General features: G+C 29.6%; 4 protein-coding genes across 5 annotated transcripts in view; 3 read left to right on the top strand and 1 right to left on the bottom strand.

Annotated features, from left to right (window-relative positions):
• The window catches only part of LOC101508078 (ubiquitin-like domain-containing protein CIP73), a 13335-nt gene extending 11727 nt beyond the window's left edge, over positions 1 to 1608 (top strand). Inside the window, exons 15-17 of the mRNA XM_073363334.1 lie at positions 1 to 235; positions 533 to 607; positions 1368 to 1608. The exon at positions 1 to 235 is cut by the window's left edge and continues 5 nt beyond it. Coding sequence (XP_073219435.1) covers positions 1 to 235; positions 533 to 607; positions 1368 to 1376 — 319 coding nt within the window. The 3' untranslated portion in view covers positions 1377 to 1608. The remainder of the gene's footprint in view (positions 236 to 532; positions 608 to 1367) is intronic.
• Positions 1609 to 4068: 2460 nt separating this feature from the next.
• LOC101507753 (small ribosomal subunit protein uS17) lies at positions 4069 to 6153 on the top strand. 2 transcript variants are annotated; one of them, XM_004508347.4, is made up of 6 exons: positions 4069 to 4222; positions 4347 to 4387; positions 4674 to 4774; positions 5476 to 5620; positions 5714 to 5803; positions 5910 to 6153. In XM_004508347.4, exons 1-6 carry the CDS (start codon positions 4211 to 4213, stop codon positions 6001 to 6003), a joined length of 483 nt encoding a protein of 160 aa, XP_004508404.1. In that variant the 5' UTR covers positions 4069 to 4210; the 3' UTR covers positions 6004 to 6153. The 2 variants fall into 2 exon arrangements, with proteins under 2 accessions (XP_004508404.1, XP_073220052.1); XM_073363951.1 differs by lacking the exons at positions 4069 to 4222; positions 4347 to 4387 and adding an exon at positions 4529 to 4555.
• A 5878-nt stretch (positions 6154 to 12031) lies between these two features.
• On the top strand, positions 12032 to 14984 carry LOC101507450 (probable protein phosphatase 2C 27). The gene is made up of 4 exons (XM_004508346.3): positions 12032 to 12395; positions 12974 to 13171; positions 13479 to 13690; positions 14117 to 14984. Exons 1-4 carry the CDS (start codon positions 12228 to 12230, stop codon positions 14676 to 14678), a joined length of 1140 nt encoding a protein of 379 aa, XP_004508403.1. The 5' UTR covers positions 12032 to 12227; the 3' UTR covers positions 14679 to 14984.
• A 77-nt stretch (positions 14985 to 15061) lies between these two features.
• LOC101507129 (110 kDa U5 small nuclear ribonucleoprotein component CLO) overlaps positions 15062 to 16635 on the bottom strand; it is a 5791-nt gene continuing 4217 nt past the window's right edge. The window contains exons 8-10 of the mRNA XM_004508345.4: positions 16272 to 16382; positions 15951 to 16157; positions 15062 to 15688 (exon numbers count right to left, since the gene is read on the bottom strand). Of these exons, the coding sequence (XP_004508402.1) occupies positions 15590 to 15688; positions 15951 to 16157; positions 16272 to 16382 (417 nt within the window). The 3' untranslated portion in view covers positions 15062 to 15589. The remainder of the gene's footprint in view (positions 15689 to 15950; positions 16158 to 16271; positions 16383 to 16635) is intronic.

Raw genomic sequence — 16635 nt, 5'->3', positions numbered from 1 at the left:
TGGAGAAATTCACGTGGAAGATTCAAGCTTACAAGGAGCAAATGGGGGTTCCACCTCAGTGCATGCTGCAACATCAACAGGTGCTCCCCAGGTCCCTGAAGCTGAACCCCCTGTTAGTGATGAAGGAGTGTTTTTGTCTAATGTACTCCGCGAGATCATGCCAGTCATATCTCAACGAGTAGGGTCTGAGAGAAATCCTTCTGAAGATCAAATGGCTCAAGATTTGTCGACCCAGGTAGGCATGCTTCATTGTTTTCTTACTTTGTTTTAATGTGTGATTTAATTTTCTCATATGTCAACTTCAAATGTTAGAGCCCTTGTTTTTAACCACCCTAAGAACTTCTAGATTCCGACGCATACTAGGAACATCCCACCCCACTAGTTGAAGTTGGGAATTCCAATTTTTGCATCCTTGGTTCAAACCCCATTAGGACTTCTTTTTTTTCTTCTGGCTTGATAGTTGTGAAAATTGAATATTATGACCACCCTCTCTTGAAAAAGAAAAGAAATTGACAAGCAGGTATATGTGTAGGTTGAAACTAATGCTGGGACATCACGCAGACACAGTGGTTCTGAGCCAAGCCCTCCGGATCCAAAACGCCAAAAGGTTTCCCTTCTACTTTCGAGTTTGTAAACTAATTCTATGTTTAATTGAATCTGCATGGCATCAAAACTATTAATGTTAGTTATATATGACAATAATGACTAGAGTCCTTTCCTGGTCTATCTCTAGTCCAATTATCAAGCTATCTTTCTCTGCCTAGCTTTTTTCACTGGGTTTCTATTGATTTTTGTTGCACATGTCCAAATCATTTAAGGCATAAATATGATTGTACCACTTTCCTCAATATATGTCATTCCCAATATCTTTTTAATACATTAATTTATGGGGTGATTGTACTCTCAAACCCATTAAGTACCTGGCAATTCTGCTTTCGTGGTTGTAAAACGCACTTTGATTATCCTTTCAGAAAGTTGTGATTGTTAAACTTATTCTATTTTTCAAGTGTGATGTTCTAAATTATTGTAAGTTTTTTTTTATCTTCGAGTCTGGAATTTGAATTAGATATAGGATTTCATCCCAAACATGATTTGTCTGACACCTTTTATTTTGCTTAGAATTGTACTCCTACGTAGCTTGGATTTTGATTGCAATGTTAAATTAGCTTTTCTTGCGTGTCAGTAATGGGTATTGCAGAACTTGTCTAGAATTGTGGTGGATTTGGTTTATATTCCGTGATGGAACTTTTTCCTCCCTTTTTAATTGCTGTTGTTATTTCTCTAGAAATGCCTTACCTTGACTTGAATTGTTGTTCTTAATTATAGTTATACAACTTTTGAACAATGACTTGGCTTCTTGATTGCAGATGGAATGATATTGAGTATTATGTACAAAATGTGGTCGTGGAAGATTGTGATCATAAGAATCAGACTTCAGGGTGGATCTCTTGATGTCAAATTGGTATTTTGCTCGTCTTCAGATATTTGTATCAAGCATGATTTCACTTTTACATGCTGTAGACAATTTTTAAGGACATTGTTCTTGAATTATGACATCTTGCTGTACACTATTGGAATTGGAATTGGTATAAAGCTTTTCTTCCGCTAGTTTTGTTTATGCTTGGAGCTAGTTATATAATAAATTTCATTGGTTTTTTTTAAAACCAACATCTATTTTTTGTTTAGAAATTTTTATCACATATTCCATGGTTCTCGACGCAAGAGTGATAAAAAGGTTTACACAACATGGATTGTATTACTTGCAGTCAAATTTTTTTAAAGTAAAATGAATTATTAAAAAGTTACAAAATAATGTACAAAGTGTATTAAAAATGAATTAAAGGAAAACAAGGCAACTAAAACAAAAAGTTTAATCACGGGGCTAATTTTCTTGAAACCAAAATAGAGATAATTCAATGAAAACAAGACAACTACAATAAACCTAAAATTATACTTTTTACAATATTTTTTTATAACATTTTTCTATAACGTGTTATACGTTAAACTTAATAATTATTGTTAACGTTATATTTTTATTACTTTGTTATGTCTATAGTTAGCCTAAATGCTTTTTTTTATTTATAATCTGTTAAGCATTAAAAGTAATTACGTGTTTTTTGTCGTACAATGTCTCTATGTCTTAAATATGAGTATTTATTTAATAAAAAATTTATCTTTAATAAGTTTTCTCAAATAATACCAATATGCCTATTAAGGATAATAGAATATCAAAAATTAAAATTAACTGTATACAAATATATATATATATATATATATATATATTACTCAGTTTTTTATTAACAGTAAAATGTATAGTAGATTCTTTTATGTAGCCACGTAAGGAAACCTTTATTTTTCAATTTAGGTAAATCTTATTGACACGTCATAAAAAAATATTATTCAACTATTATTTACACATTTGGTTCGATTATTGTAATTTATGTAATTTATTTTAATAAAATACGTTGAAAAATGACCGTAAATTATTGGTGTAAAAATTTTATAAATAAAATTAAAAGGAATTATCGAAGATTGTAGATCATATTTTTAAGATGGAACTTTTCTAGGCAGAAATATCTACTAAATTTAAGAAGAAAAATTGTTGTTTGTACAAGTTTTTTTTTTTTTTTTTTGATATAAAGGTTGCATCTTCATAGTCAATTTTTAACTTTAATTAAATATAGGTATAGTTTTTCATGCAGTCCTTTAATTTAATTTCAGATAACATTTTAGTTCTTTATTTTTTTTTTCTCTCCGATTTAGTTATTTATTTAATTTTAAATAAATAATTTGATCTTGTATATTAATGATGTTATTATTTATTTTACCAAAATTAATCAAAATTTTCAAATAAAACTCATAAAATTAATTATCATCTTCAATATAATGCAAATTTCATCAAATCTATGACTCGAATCTTTCAAATAAACTCATATTTTCATTCATTATATTTTTGAATTTTTGTAATAAAATTAAATAAATAACCACTTCATAAGAAGAAGAAGAAAAAAAAAATAAATGACTGAAGTGTTGTCTTAAATATATCAACTATCATCCCTTGGTCTTTTAAGTTAGACAAAAATATCATATTGAGCTTTCAATTTTTGTTTGTATTATGTTAGTCTTTTATGTTTGTAAAAGTTACAATATTTAACTATTTTTAGACTCAAACTCATTTCAATCAATTTTAGTTAGAGATTTTTAAAACTGAATTATAATTTTTGTTATCATATTATCTTAAAGTGCATAATAAATTTTCACGTGATTTTATGATATAAATTTAGAGAATTTTGCATTTAATTTTAAAAACTTTAAAATTATCTCACTTGAATTTTCTCTTGACTAGTTATTTTTATTAAAGTTGATTGATGATTTATGTTCTTGTTATTATTACAATCAAAATCCCTTAAGAATTACATGAGTATTGAAAAAATTGAGAGAATTTTATTTTCATTTGTTCAAAATTAGAATCATCAATTTAAATATTTACAAACATTAAATACAAATTTGACACACCTAAAAAGACAAATAACTCACTTGTTATTAAAAAAAGATAAAAGATTAATATGTTATTTTCCTGTAATTTAAAAGATTGCATGATATATTTTACCAAATATAAATACATATTAGTTGATTGAACTTTTTTTTACCAGAGATATATTGAACATTTTAAAAAAGAGGATATTAAAAATCCTCATATTTACATTAAAAAATTATGTTTATTTTAGTTAATTTTATTTATTTATTATTATTGTTATTATAACTAAACACAATTTTTAAATTTTTAAATTTCTGTTTTTTTTCGAACAAAAAAGGTCTAAAGGTCCATGACTTTTTAATTTTTTATTGTTAGAAAAATTTAACTCTTTTATTTTATATTATATAATAAATATTTTGTGTTTTTTTGTATTTTTTTTTTTTTACTTTAAGCAAGTGTGGAAGTTGAGTTGAGTATTTTGAGTATCGGAAAATATTTTAAAATAAAAAGGAGTAAGAATATAAAACAATGGGTAAGGCTAGTAGGTTTTTTGGATATCCATATGTTTTTTATTTTATTTTATTTTGGGCTGAAACCTTATAAGCCCAATTACAAGAGCAAAACGCTGAATAAAATCTGAGTCCGAGACAAAGTGAAACTAGGGCTTCTGAATTCTCACATAACGAGCGGCTACTCTCACAGCCTCTGCAAAATTCCCAACCTCACTCCACCATGGCTGAACAGGTTACTCATATTCCCTTTTTCTTTTTCTATCGATTTCGTTTTCCCTTTCAATTTGTTGTTCTTAGTATGTTTGAATCTACGATTGATTTTTTGTTTTTTTGTTTGTTGAATTTGTGTATTACAGACTGAGAAGGCTTTTCTGAAGCAACCTAAAGTGTTTCTATGGTATATTAAATACTTCTTTAAAGTGTCCTACTATTATATCATTATTAATGGTGATGCTGATGCTTATATACGGCCTTTGTTGATGTATATTTGTCTGTTTTTTTGTCATTGTTGCAGCTCTAAGAAATCTGGGAAGGGAAAGATGAAGCAACCTAAAGTGTTTCTATGGTATATTAAATACTCCCCGAAAGTGTTCTACTATTATATAATTATTAATGGAGATTTTGATCCTTATACGTGCTTTGTGTTGATGTATATTTGTTTGTTGTTTTGGTTATTGTTGCAGCTCAAAGAAATCTGGAAAGGGTAAGAGGCCTGGAAAAGGTGGAAACCGCTTCTGGAAATCTATTGGTCTTGGGTTTAAGACTCCCAGAGAAGCAACCGAAGGTTACTCTCACTATCCCTCTCTGTATTATAGATCATTATTGATCGTAGATTATAGATTAATCTTTAAATATCATTAAATTGATATTCTATGTAGTTTTAAACTTTTATATTATTGTCGTCCATCTAGGTTTTCTATATGATAATTATAATTATGATAGTTTTTACAATAATATTAATAATTGTTTAAGTTTGTGATTGTAGGGTTTTGCTAGGCGTCCATTGTTAATCTGCTAGGTTTTTTCATGTTTGTTTATCTGTCTGGGGAATGTGTTAATGTTAGCTTTGAAAGTGATGATGTATTCTTTGGAGGGTTGAATTTGTGTTGAGAATTGTCATTCGTAGTAACAAATTTTATGAGACATGCAATTCATATCTGTGATTTGAAACATGTAATTCGTTGTAACAAATTTTATGAGGTGATCCAACTTAAACGTTTAGGTTTGAGTTGTAAATTGTAGTAATCCACCAAACAGTCTAATGTTCTGGCATCCGGATAACTTAGACCAAATTTGGATTAGCAAGAGTCCGCTGATTCTTTATATCTTATGTCGAAACTCTTTGCGTCATTGCTCATGTTATGCCCCAATCTTCTTCATTTATCTGTGTTCCATATGAAACTACTTTATTATTTTGTTTTCTTTATGTGTATGTTATTATATTTATGCTGCAAATTGATGGATTGTCATATTTATCGAAATTAGGAACCTACATTGACAAGAAGTGTCCATTCACTGGAAATGTTTCCATCCGAGGTCGTATCTTAGCTGGCACTTGTCATAGTGCTAAAATGAATCGTACAATTATTGTTAGGAGGAATTATCTTCATTTCATCAAGAAGTATCAGAGGTACTCTACTTTCTTACTGTGGTGCCCAATGCTTGTTTTTCTGCTAGGAGTTACATAATTTTTATCTGTTTTTCTTTTACTTATTCTCTTTAGATATGAGAAAAGACACTCAAACATTCCCGCTCATGTATCACCTTGCTTCCGTGTTAAAGAAGGAGATCATGTTACTATTGGCCAATGCAGGTGAGACTTTTTAAGATGATTTTTTTTTGTTTATTAACATGAATATATATTATACAGTTATTGATATCTATGTCTATATTGGCTTTTAATTGTGTCACATCTTTAGGCCCCTCTCCAAGACAGTGAGGTTCAATGTGTTGAAGGTGATCCCAGCTGGTTCATCCAGTGGTGTTGCCAAGAAGGCTTTTACCGGAATTTGAGATTTGAATTACTTTTGAGCCAAGGGATCTGATCATCTCTACTGAATGTAGTTCTGATTTCTTTATGTTGACTAGTATAAAGATTTGAACAATTTTGGTTTGTTTTTCAAGTTCTGTTTTGTTATTGGATGATCGTTCAAGTTTTTGTTATTTGTTATGTTTATTAGTTACTAGTTGCAATTGTTTGTAAGTTTGGCTTCTAAAAAGAATTCTCACTTTTCAAACGATAATTTATTAAGGATGAGTATGTCTTGTTAATCAGTCTTTCTAATCAAACTCTGGCACCATATTTATCATTGGTTTTTTTGAATCAATTTTTTTGCTGTGTTTTTTACCTCACGTTCTAAATTGAAAACTTCAATGTAGAGTAATACTGTATAATATTGTACTAATGTTATTATCCAGCACCTTTTTTTAATCCGATTCATCCAAAGCCTTACGTTATACATTTTTTATGTGATATATCTAACGCGTTACATTATACGGATAATATTAGTTCATCACATATCTCTAATATTTTATTGTGATTATTCATTAAAAACAGAAGCATTAAAAATAGTAAAATACAAACACAAGATAACGACCCAAAGTTATATATTCTCAAACTAATGTAACATCTCAAATAGCAGAAATATCAAAGTTTTTTCAATTTAAATAGTACCATACAAAGTGTATTATTAGGAAACTTCAATAAAAAACATGAATTTAAAAATAATATCTTATAAAAAAAACACATCACCCACTAACCTACACTATCTGAAATATGCAAAAACCAATATAAAAAGTAGTGGGAATTAGGCTTTTAAATTGCATACCCTAGTTTGGACAGGTTATCAAAATTAGGCTCGAACCCACTCAAGCCCAACTGATACTCAGCCCTAATAAAATATAAAGACACAGGTCGGAATAACGAAAATGAGAGACAATGTTGCTCTATTGATTGCCTTAGTCATTTGATACAAGTGGGACTTCAAGCTTTACTGAGTGTTCCAAGTCCACTTTGTGCTTAGTGTTTTAATCTTTAGTATGTATTAATTGGGTTAGCCCTACTTGTAATTGGACTGATCGTTTCTTCGGCTAGGCAGTTGGATTTTTCTCTCTTAAGGTCCAATTTACTTTAATGAAATTTCGGTTGAAAAAAAAAGTCAATACTCCTAAAAACCAAGCTTTCGTAGATAATAGCAAATACCAATAGGTGTAATATGGTCAAGACAAAAATAAAATACTCAATGATATTGTTTTTAGCTGGGCTATATTAAGCATAGTTGACGGCTCCATTATTGATCATTTCTATTGCAAGCTATTATCATTAACATCACCATACAGCGACGTTGTGGTTTCATGTCAAGGACAATGAGCATCTCAAATGAAACTTTGATACATATATTTTATGTTAAAATTCAACTAACAATTTATATTACTTTTAACACAGCTTAAAATTTTTGGTATGATTAACAAGTTATAAAATCTTATTATAATTAGTAATTATCTATAAAATTTATTAATTAGGTATACAAACTGTGTTAATCATCAACTCTTTTTGTCTTATAATATAAGAAAGAAAGAAAAGTTGAACGCATGTAGTTTAAATTTAGACCATGTAGATGCACTTTATTTGACTTATTTTTAATTGTATTATCTAATGGATATGTTGTTGTAAAATTGTGTAAAAATAACCAAGTCGAATGACAAATGTTATAGCACAGTTGAAGTTGTGCAATTCCAGCTATATTAATAATGTCATTGTCTGGGTTTCAGGATTCATGTATTCTTGAGTAAAAAAAAAAGAAGATGCGTGTATCTTATTATACTTGTAAGTGTAATTACTAATTAGATTATACTTCATCTGTAACGAATTTTCTCAAGTTATTTCAATTATACTGCCACTCATCTTAAAAAGTAAGTTATTTCAATTATAATGATCAATGAATTAAATTAATTTAAAAGTTTTTTAAATTTTTTGACAAAGGAGTTAGGTTAAATTTTCAAGTTATCTTCTTAAGTTAGTTGGTCGCGGTTCACCCCACTTTTAAGCTAGTTGATGTCGGGAATAACTAAAACTAGAGAATAACCCGTACGTTGTGCGGTGAAATTTAATATATTACTAAGTATAAAATAACAATAATATGTATTTTAAAAGTAACGTTAATTTTGTTTGATAGTAGAATATACTCAAGTGTTTATATACTTAAAGGTAAATATATTTTTGAATAATTATATATAAGTTAGGTTTGCTTTAGTACAAAAGAAGAAGTAAAACATTGTTGACTAAAACAATTCTTGCAAAATATATTTAAATGTAGAATTGGTTTATTCAAACTTTTTTTATTTCATTGAAGTGGTTCTTCTAATAATATTGTGTGCTTTGTGATATATTATAACACTCATTCGTGAGTGATAGTTTGTTAAATCCAAAATATTGAAACAATTCATTCGTGTGTGCCTTGGAATTTTAAAATAATTATTTGACACAGTCAATAAACTTCAAGAGTGGTTGAAAAAAATTATAGGCAAGAAAAATTTGTGAATGTTTAAGACATAAAAAGTTTCGAGTGAATAATGAAATAGTTAGAAGTACTTCATTTTCAAATATTTAATATTATTCTTTTTTTTTTTGTTTCAATTATAATTTGTGTTTTTTTAATTATAAAAAGAAAAAATGTTATGGAAGACACAGTCAACCTACAAAAAAACACTCATTTTATATGCAATAATATTGATATATGATCTTGAACAATAATTGACAATATAAAAACAATATTCTTGAAGTATTTGTAAATTAATAGTGTGTCACATAAATAGTTGTACATTGGTTGCATTTTATAATATCGTTATCATTGTTTGAACTTAGAATTTACAAGAGAATGGTTGAAAAATAGAAGATAGATCTTGATGTGTGTATGTAGTCGAAATTGCATTGCCATGATTTGAAGATATTGGATAGTTTATATTCTTTTGAAGATACATCTTGATGTATTTATGTACTTAAAGGTAAATATATTTTTGAATAATTATATATAAGCTAGATTTGCTTTAGTACAAAAGAAGAAGTAAAACATTGTTGACTAATACAATTCTTGCAAAATATATTTAAATGTGGAATTGGTTTATTCAAACTTTTTTTATTTCATTGAAGTGGTTCTTCTAATAATATTGTGTGCTTTGTGATATATTATAACATTCATTCGTGGGTGATAATTTGTTAAATCTAAAATAATGAAACAATTCATTTGTGTCTGCCTTGGAATTTTAAAATAATAATTTGACACAGTCAAGAAACTTCAAGAGTGGTTGAAAAAAATTATATGCAATAAAAGTCTATAAATGTTTAAGACATAGAAAGTTTCGAGTTAATAATGAAATAGTTAGAAGTACTTTATTTTCAAATATTTAATATTATTCTTTTTTTTTTCAATTATGATTTGTGTTTTTTTAATTATAAAAAGAAAAAATTTTATGGGAGACACATTCAACTTAGAAAAAAACAAAAAACTCATTTCATATGCAATAATATTGATAATATAAAAACAATATTATTGAAGTATCCGTGAATTAATAGTGTGTCACACAAATAGTTGTACATTGATTGATAATGTGTCTATGTAGTCGAACTTGCATTGTCATGATTTGAAGATATTGGATAGTTTGTATTTTTTTATGGGTCATTGATATGAAAGTTTTGGTGAGTAATTATAGCTTTTTAAATGTATTGATGGGTCATTGAGTGATAAATTAAAACTGAAATTATATAATGTATGAAATAAATTTAAAGGTTTGTATTATATATTCAAGAAACAAAACATAATAGAATAGAAGATGAATTTGGAATGTGACACATCAGAATTTTGGTGAGTTGACAAATATTAGAGGATGTGGCATAGAGAAAGAACTTTGGAGAGCTCTGCTTTAATTATTATAATGGATAATAAATTGAGTATATTAATTCATTTTATCACCCTTATTTATTTAACTCTTTTTGTTCACCGTCCTTAATCTACTTACCTCTTAATATAACTCAAATGAGATAAAAAAAAAAAAGTTATGAGAATATTAAATTCAACCTAAAGTTTAAGAATTTTAAATTATTTTTTTACTTTACAATAATATATTAATTAAAAATAGTCTATAATTTTTTAAATTTATATCAAATTTTGTATATTGATCCCAATATTTTTTATTTCAATAATCTCTAAAAATTGCAAAATAGTGCTTCAATTTTTTCAAAATTTCAATTTGGTGCAAATTTAATTTTCATGTTTGCCCAAAACTTTTAAAATTTATAAAAATAATTCAATTTTAAAAGAACAATTTTTTTTATCCAAATAATAAAATTTAAAATAAAAATCCAATTAAAACATTTAAATTCACTAGAATTATAATATTTCTCTAATTTTGAATTTCCCATCCAAATTTATGTTTTGTTGCATATAGCTCCCATTGTTGGGTGCTAAGTTGACTTTTTTAATGGCCTTCTCTTATAGCCCCTTTGTGTGGTCCTTTACCAATGGATGAAGGTCTATATATATCTCATCAATATTGAGCCGAAAGAGGGTATTTTACAAGGCAACCACTTAAGGCCAATATGAGACACGCACAATATTTTTTTGTGAACACGATAGTACCACGTCCTAGTCCAACATCTTTTGTTCTCTTATCAAGGCATGATAAAGATTCTGTGCATGAATAGTGTCATGACAACTTTATCATATAAAAAAGCTCATTCGTGATGGATAGCTTGACTTGACAACAAATACTACTAATGTATGAACATTATGCTCCTTGTTGGAATCCTATTAGGAAGCCACACAAAATTTGTAAAGCTTAGTCTCAATTTAGAAAATATATATATAATCTACTATAATTTGATTCGGACTTGTATCCTTTAGAACAAACAATTGTATGGAGTAATAGATATGGCACGATAAATTTTTATCATTAGATCAATTGGTCTTCACAACTGGGACACTTTATAGCTATTTCAGTTAAAGGAAATCCACACACCTTTAATTCCTATCTCTCATTTATAATTAGCTCATTAATTATGCTTATGAATGATGGACCATACGACACTTTGAGCCCAAAAAATTTATAAAGCAATATCTAAAGTGGTGTTAAATTGTGAGGTTATATATTTGTTTATTTATAATTTTTTAACACTCATTCAAATTTCTTTTTCTCATCACATCACTAACACAATCTTATATGAGGATTGAGTTTTGCAAATCCATACTCTAATATCATATCAAAATCTAACCTATATTCATGAGAGATATCCTCATGGATATTGACATGTTTTAGAAAATAGTTATAAAATTAGAGACAGCTTTCATCTGTCAAACAATTTTGTGTGTGGCTGTATTGTGGTAGAACCTACCCAAATTGTGCAAATAAATATATGATTCTTTTTAATAAAATAATAGGTAATTTTATATTTGAGAATTAAGTTTTGAAAAAAAAGATAGAAGACTTATATGACGAGTTATTACGTCATTTTTTAATTTTTTTTGAAATTACTTGAAGTTGGAACACTTTCTACCTAACTGAAGAAAAATTTTTAGTTTTTGGTTACTCAACCGACAACTAATAAAAATTGGTGTGAATATTAGCATGGATTGATTATTTCTGCAACAAACAATTTTTTATATAATATTGAAGAAAACTAATGAAAGAAAGGAGAGAGAGTGGAATAAAAAGCAAAGTATTTTGATATAAAAGATCATTTTTCACATGGAGTGATGTGTAGGGCACATAAGCCATAAAGGTAGAAAAAGAGGAGGAAAAAAAAGTATTAATAATAATATTAAAAATAAAGAGTGAGATTGCAATATGATAGGGTCAGCATAGAAAATGACATTATCCAAAATAATTTTAGAGCAACATTATAATATAAAAGAATCACCTAATACAAAACCCAACCAACAATTTTGGACCAAGCTTTTCATAGAAAAATCTAGAACTTAACGGCTCTAGTTCTTTCTTTTCTTTCCCACTTGACACACTAATAATATTATATTACTATAATAACCTTAGAAACAAAAACTACTGCATCATTTTCTCAAACATATTCTAAGAATCTTCTCTTTCTCTCTTTTTTTATTATAAAGTACAAATAAAATTATACCAAGTCTTTTATGTTATTATTATTACTTTCTGTTTTCCAAGCCTACAAGTGCAAATTCCTGAGCTGAAACTACCACTTGCCAACAACTACTGTGTTTATCAACATGTGTGTCCAAGAGGGTGATGAACAAGTTGATCAAGAAATTGATAACAAAAAGATGTCATCATGGTCTTTGCATTGTGATCTTTTGCATGCCCAGATGGATAATACAGAAAAAGACTCTTCTTTTAGAATTTCCAGTGACAAAATCACTCTTACTAATTCATTTCCTGTTAGTATTTTGATTACCATCATGTTTTTTCTTTTGTTTCTTTTTTTTTTTTCATTTTTGTTTTCATTTTCTTCCTTTATATTATAAGCTTGCTTTTGAAGATGTTTTCTAAATTAGGCTTCTTATAGACTTTAATTATACCTAATTGTTAATTTTCTTTAGGTGGCATCAAAAGTTTTTCCACCTCTTCTTCATGAACCTGGTTCACCTTTTGTTTTGAATTTTTTGTTCTTTGTTAATTCATAGATTTTTCTATATTTGTCTTTTGTTTTCTTCTGAATTTGAAATTTGTCTTCTATGCTTCTTCTGTATCTTTTGTGGAAGAGAGGTTGCAAATGAAAAATGATTTTTAAGGATTGCTTGACCTTGAAATTCTCTTAGATATGATTATCAAATTATGTTAGCCTTTGATAGAACATGTGATTAGTCTTTTGGGATATATATATATATGACTTTAAAAGTGGTTATAATTGATTGATTGTGTAAAAAGTATCTGATATTTTACTTATTTAACTGCACAAGGCTTCTATCGTCTTGGCTCATTTTGTTTTATTTCCTTCTTCTGTGATACATTTTAGTTGGAAAGCATTTGTGAGGATGCTGAGATTGCAGAGAAAAAACAGAACCTGATAAATTTTGTCCCTAATCTTCGGTCCGGAGAGTGGTCTGATATCGGAGGTCGATCATACATGGAGGATACTCACATATGCATTGGAGACTTGGCAAAGAAATTTGGTTATAATGTTGTCAATGAAGAAGCTATTTCCTTTTATGGTGTAAGTTACCTAACTGATTATGCTAATTGCTTTTTGTCATAAATATCATTTTATGATCTCTTCCAACATGTTATCTATATCTCATTTTCTTCATCAATGTCATCCCCTTCTCCCCTTTCAAAGTTGTTGTATATCCATTCTAAAGTGTGAGTGTGTCTTGTTAAATGGAGAGTAAATCAAATTATATAAATCATAAGCTAGGAAAAGTTTATTTAGAACAAAGTAAGGATAAACATTTTTTTGTCATTTTGCATATGCACCCTTTCAATGAGGATTTAACATTAAAGGCGAGTGGTATTTTTTGCAGGTATTTGATGGACATGGAGGAAAGAGCGCTGCGCAATTTGTTCGTGATCATCTGCCGAGGGTGATTGTTGAAGATGCTGACTTCCCTCTGGAACTTGAGAAGGTGGTCACAAGGTCATTTTTGGAGACTGATTCAGAGTTTGCAAAAACATGCTCTATTGAGTCTTCTTTATCTTCTGGTACAACTGCATTAACTGCAATCATATTTGGAAGGTGAGCATTAATCTCCACCATTCTTTGGCATTTTATAAGGATAGGATAACTTTGCCACACAGCTCATACTTGTGGAGAGTCACACTAACTTTAAGTCAGGTGTAGTAGCTACCTAGTCATGGAGCACAGACACCGGATACGACATAGACACAACAAGTAGAGACCACTAAGAGTGTCCATTAGTGTCAGAGCAAAAAATAATAATTGGATATCTAATGAGATGTTTGACGCGTATCATACGGGTGTCAGTGAGTCACGCTTAAAACCAACTATGTTTGTGTTACATAAGATAATGTAGCATCACATCAATAATTTCCTTTTAGGATTGATTCTTGTTCTCCTCCCTTTATCATTACCTGAGTGGCACAAGTTTTGAATCATAGCACCTTGTTTAGTGGTCCTCTAACCATTTCTTCATATGTACAGGTCTTTACTTGTGGCCAATGCTGGGGACTGTCGTGCTATTTTGTCCCGAGCTGGAGGGGCTATAGAAATGTCCAAAGATCACAGGCCCTTATGCATCAAAGAAAGGAAGAGAATTGAGTCGCTTGGCGGATTTGTTGATGATGGTTACTTGAATGGTCAGTTAGGCGTCACGCGTGCTCTAGGTGATTGGCATCTTGAAGGAATGAAGGAAATTAGCGGAAGAAGCGGACCGTTGAGTGCTGAGCCAGAACTTAAATTAATGACATTGACAAAAGAAGACGAATTCTTGATAATTGGAAGTGATGGAATATGGGATGTTTTTCGTAGCCAAAATGCTATAGATTTTGCTAGGAGGAGGCTTCAAGAGCATAATGATGTGAAACAATGTTGCAAGGAAATAATAGGAGAAGCAATAAAGAGAGGAGCAACAGATAATTTAACTGTTGTGATGATATGTTTTCAATCAGATCCACCACCACCTTTGGTTGTAGAAAGGCCTAGAGTTAGAAGAAGCATATCTGCTGAAGGACTTCAGAATCTTAAATGCCTTCTAGAAGGATAGTATTCTTCTCTGCAATACCTTTTTTTTGGTGAGCTGAGATTATGTACATAAGTTCATCTATGCATTTCTGGTGAGGTAGAGAAAGTTACACACTGATGTGCCAAATTAAAAATAAAACTAAAACTATCGTATGATTGTTTTTCCCATTTTTTGTGGGAAAGAGAGACGTGAATTATGTATATTGTGGACAGTGTGATTGAAGCACACGATAATTTAATATTGTACTTTGTTTTAATCTTATTGAAGACCCCTCAGGAGTCAACCAAGTTACTGTAAATGGAATCCATACAGGTAGTTTTCTTGTAATATGTTGTTATTGCATTCCTATGACTTAGCGCTTAATGATTTTTATTTTAGCAAATTAAGTAAACAAGAACAAGTGGTAAGGAATTCTGATGATAGCATAGCCAAATACAAGTGCAAAATTACGTTGACAAAGTACATATTATCGAAGTGAGAATCCTGCATAATCTAGCTTTTATCTGTCTTGACTCATGTCACAACTCTTACAGTAACCTTATCGAAAATGGAACTTTCTAGACCCATGTCACAGTATGCAGGCATTGAAAATACAAACTTTTACATACAACTTTGATGGTTAGTTTTTGGAAGGATATGGTCCTAGTACAAAATCAATGATAACATAATAGAATTATAGACAATATGCCCCAATCAGCAATAAAAAGCTTTTCCAATTCCATGAGACCATAATTGACTCCTATTTGAATGCCATAATGGCTAGCAGTAGCATGTTAAATGGCTGCGTCAAATCCCTTCCAACTCTAAAAGCAAATAACTCATAATTTGCTTGCTTTCACATACCATTTGCTTCCGGTTTCACAGTTTGAAGGCCCAAACTTTAAAGTAAATCAAGAATGAAGATCAAACCAGGAAGAAACATTTGTAAAGAATCATATCATTTGTTGATGAAGGTCTGCCGCCTGCTGTGCGAGTTCAACCATCATAGCCTCATCAAAGAACTTACCTATACTTACATCCTCACTCATTCCCTGCAAGAAACACATACAGTAAATCCTTTGCAGTAACCAGATATAATAGATGTTCTTTCCCACATATATTTCTTTAGTCTCTATAACATTCCTATAATTTTGCATGACTGTCTTTTGTGTACAAACATTTTTTTATTCCTTTTCTTTCTCAGAAAGAATAAAGAAAATAATCATATATAAATGTAGAATGAGTATCACGACACATGAGATCTTTGAATTAAAAACACAGTATACTTGAGAATAAAAACAGAAAAAGTCATACCTTCCTACGCCTTGTTTTTACCATAAACTCACGGGCAAGATGCTGGATTGGTGCAGGTTCAAGTGGGCGCAAAACAATGCTTTTGTCCAGAGGATCTCCTGGAACAATAGCCCAATGATCAAAAGCTGATTGGCAAAATGCTTGACCTTGCGTGTGGTATCTCAAGTCTGTCTCAAAACCAAAAGATTCTATCACGGGCAAAAATGCCTGACAGATGAGGAGAGCAAAGTCAGTAACTCTTATACTCAAAATAAGCTCAAAAGGCAGTCTACAGAAGCAAAATCCATCAAATTAGTTTATAAGGAAAAGTTAGTCAATGACCTTAACAAGATAAGCTGGGGTGCCTGGTTGAGGAACATCAGCAGTAACATGTCCACGTCTACGAGACAACACAGTGTATATTGCAGATACACAATCAATTGGTGTTTGAATCTGATTGAAAGGCCAAAAGAACATTACCATCAGAACAAGTATCAGTTAAATAATCAAATTAGTGTTCACGAGTATCTTATCTAAAATTAGTGCATATACAATACTATCTCTGTACTATATATGTAAGACTCTCTTGTAAAAAGATTTACTCCCTTTTTATAAATATTTTCCAAATTACAAGATGCATTAATTAGTTTTTCACGAGAATACCGCAAATTAAAAGAAGATAATTGAAAGATTAAATGTTTCTTTC

The sequence above is a fragment of the Cicer arietinum genome, chromosome 7 (genome assembly GCF_000331145.2).
Source record: "Cicer arietinum cultivar CDC Frontier isolate Library 1 chromosome 7, Cicar.CDCFrontier_v2.0, whole genome shotgun sequence".
NCBI lineage: Eukaryota > Viridiplantae > Streptophyta > Magnoliopsida > Fabales > Fabaceae > Cicer > Cicer arietinum.
The sequence above is the reverse complement of the archived record's forward strand: the minus strand, read 5'-3'. Positions and strand labels throughout refer to the sequence as shown.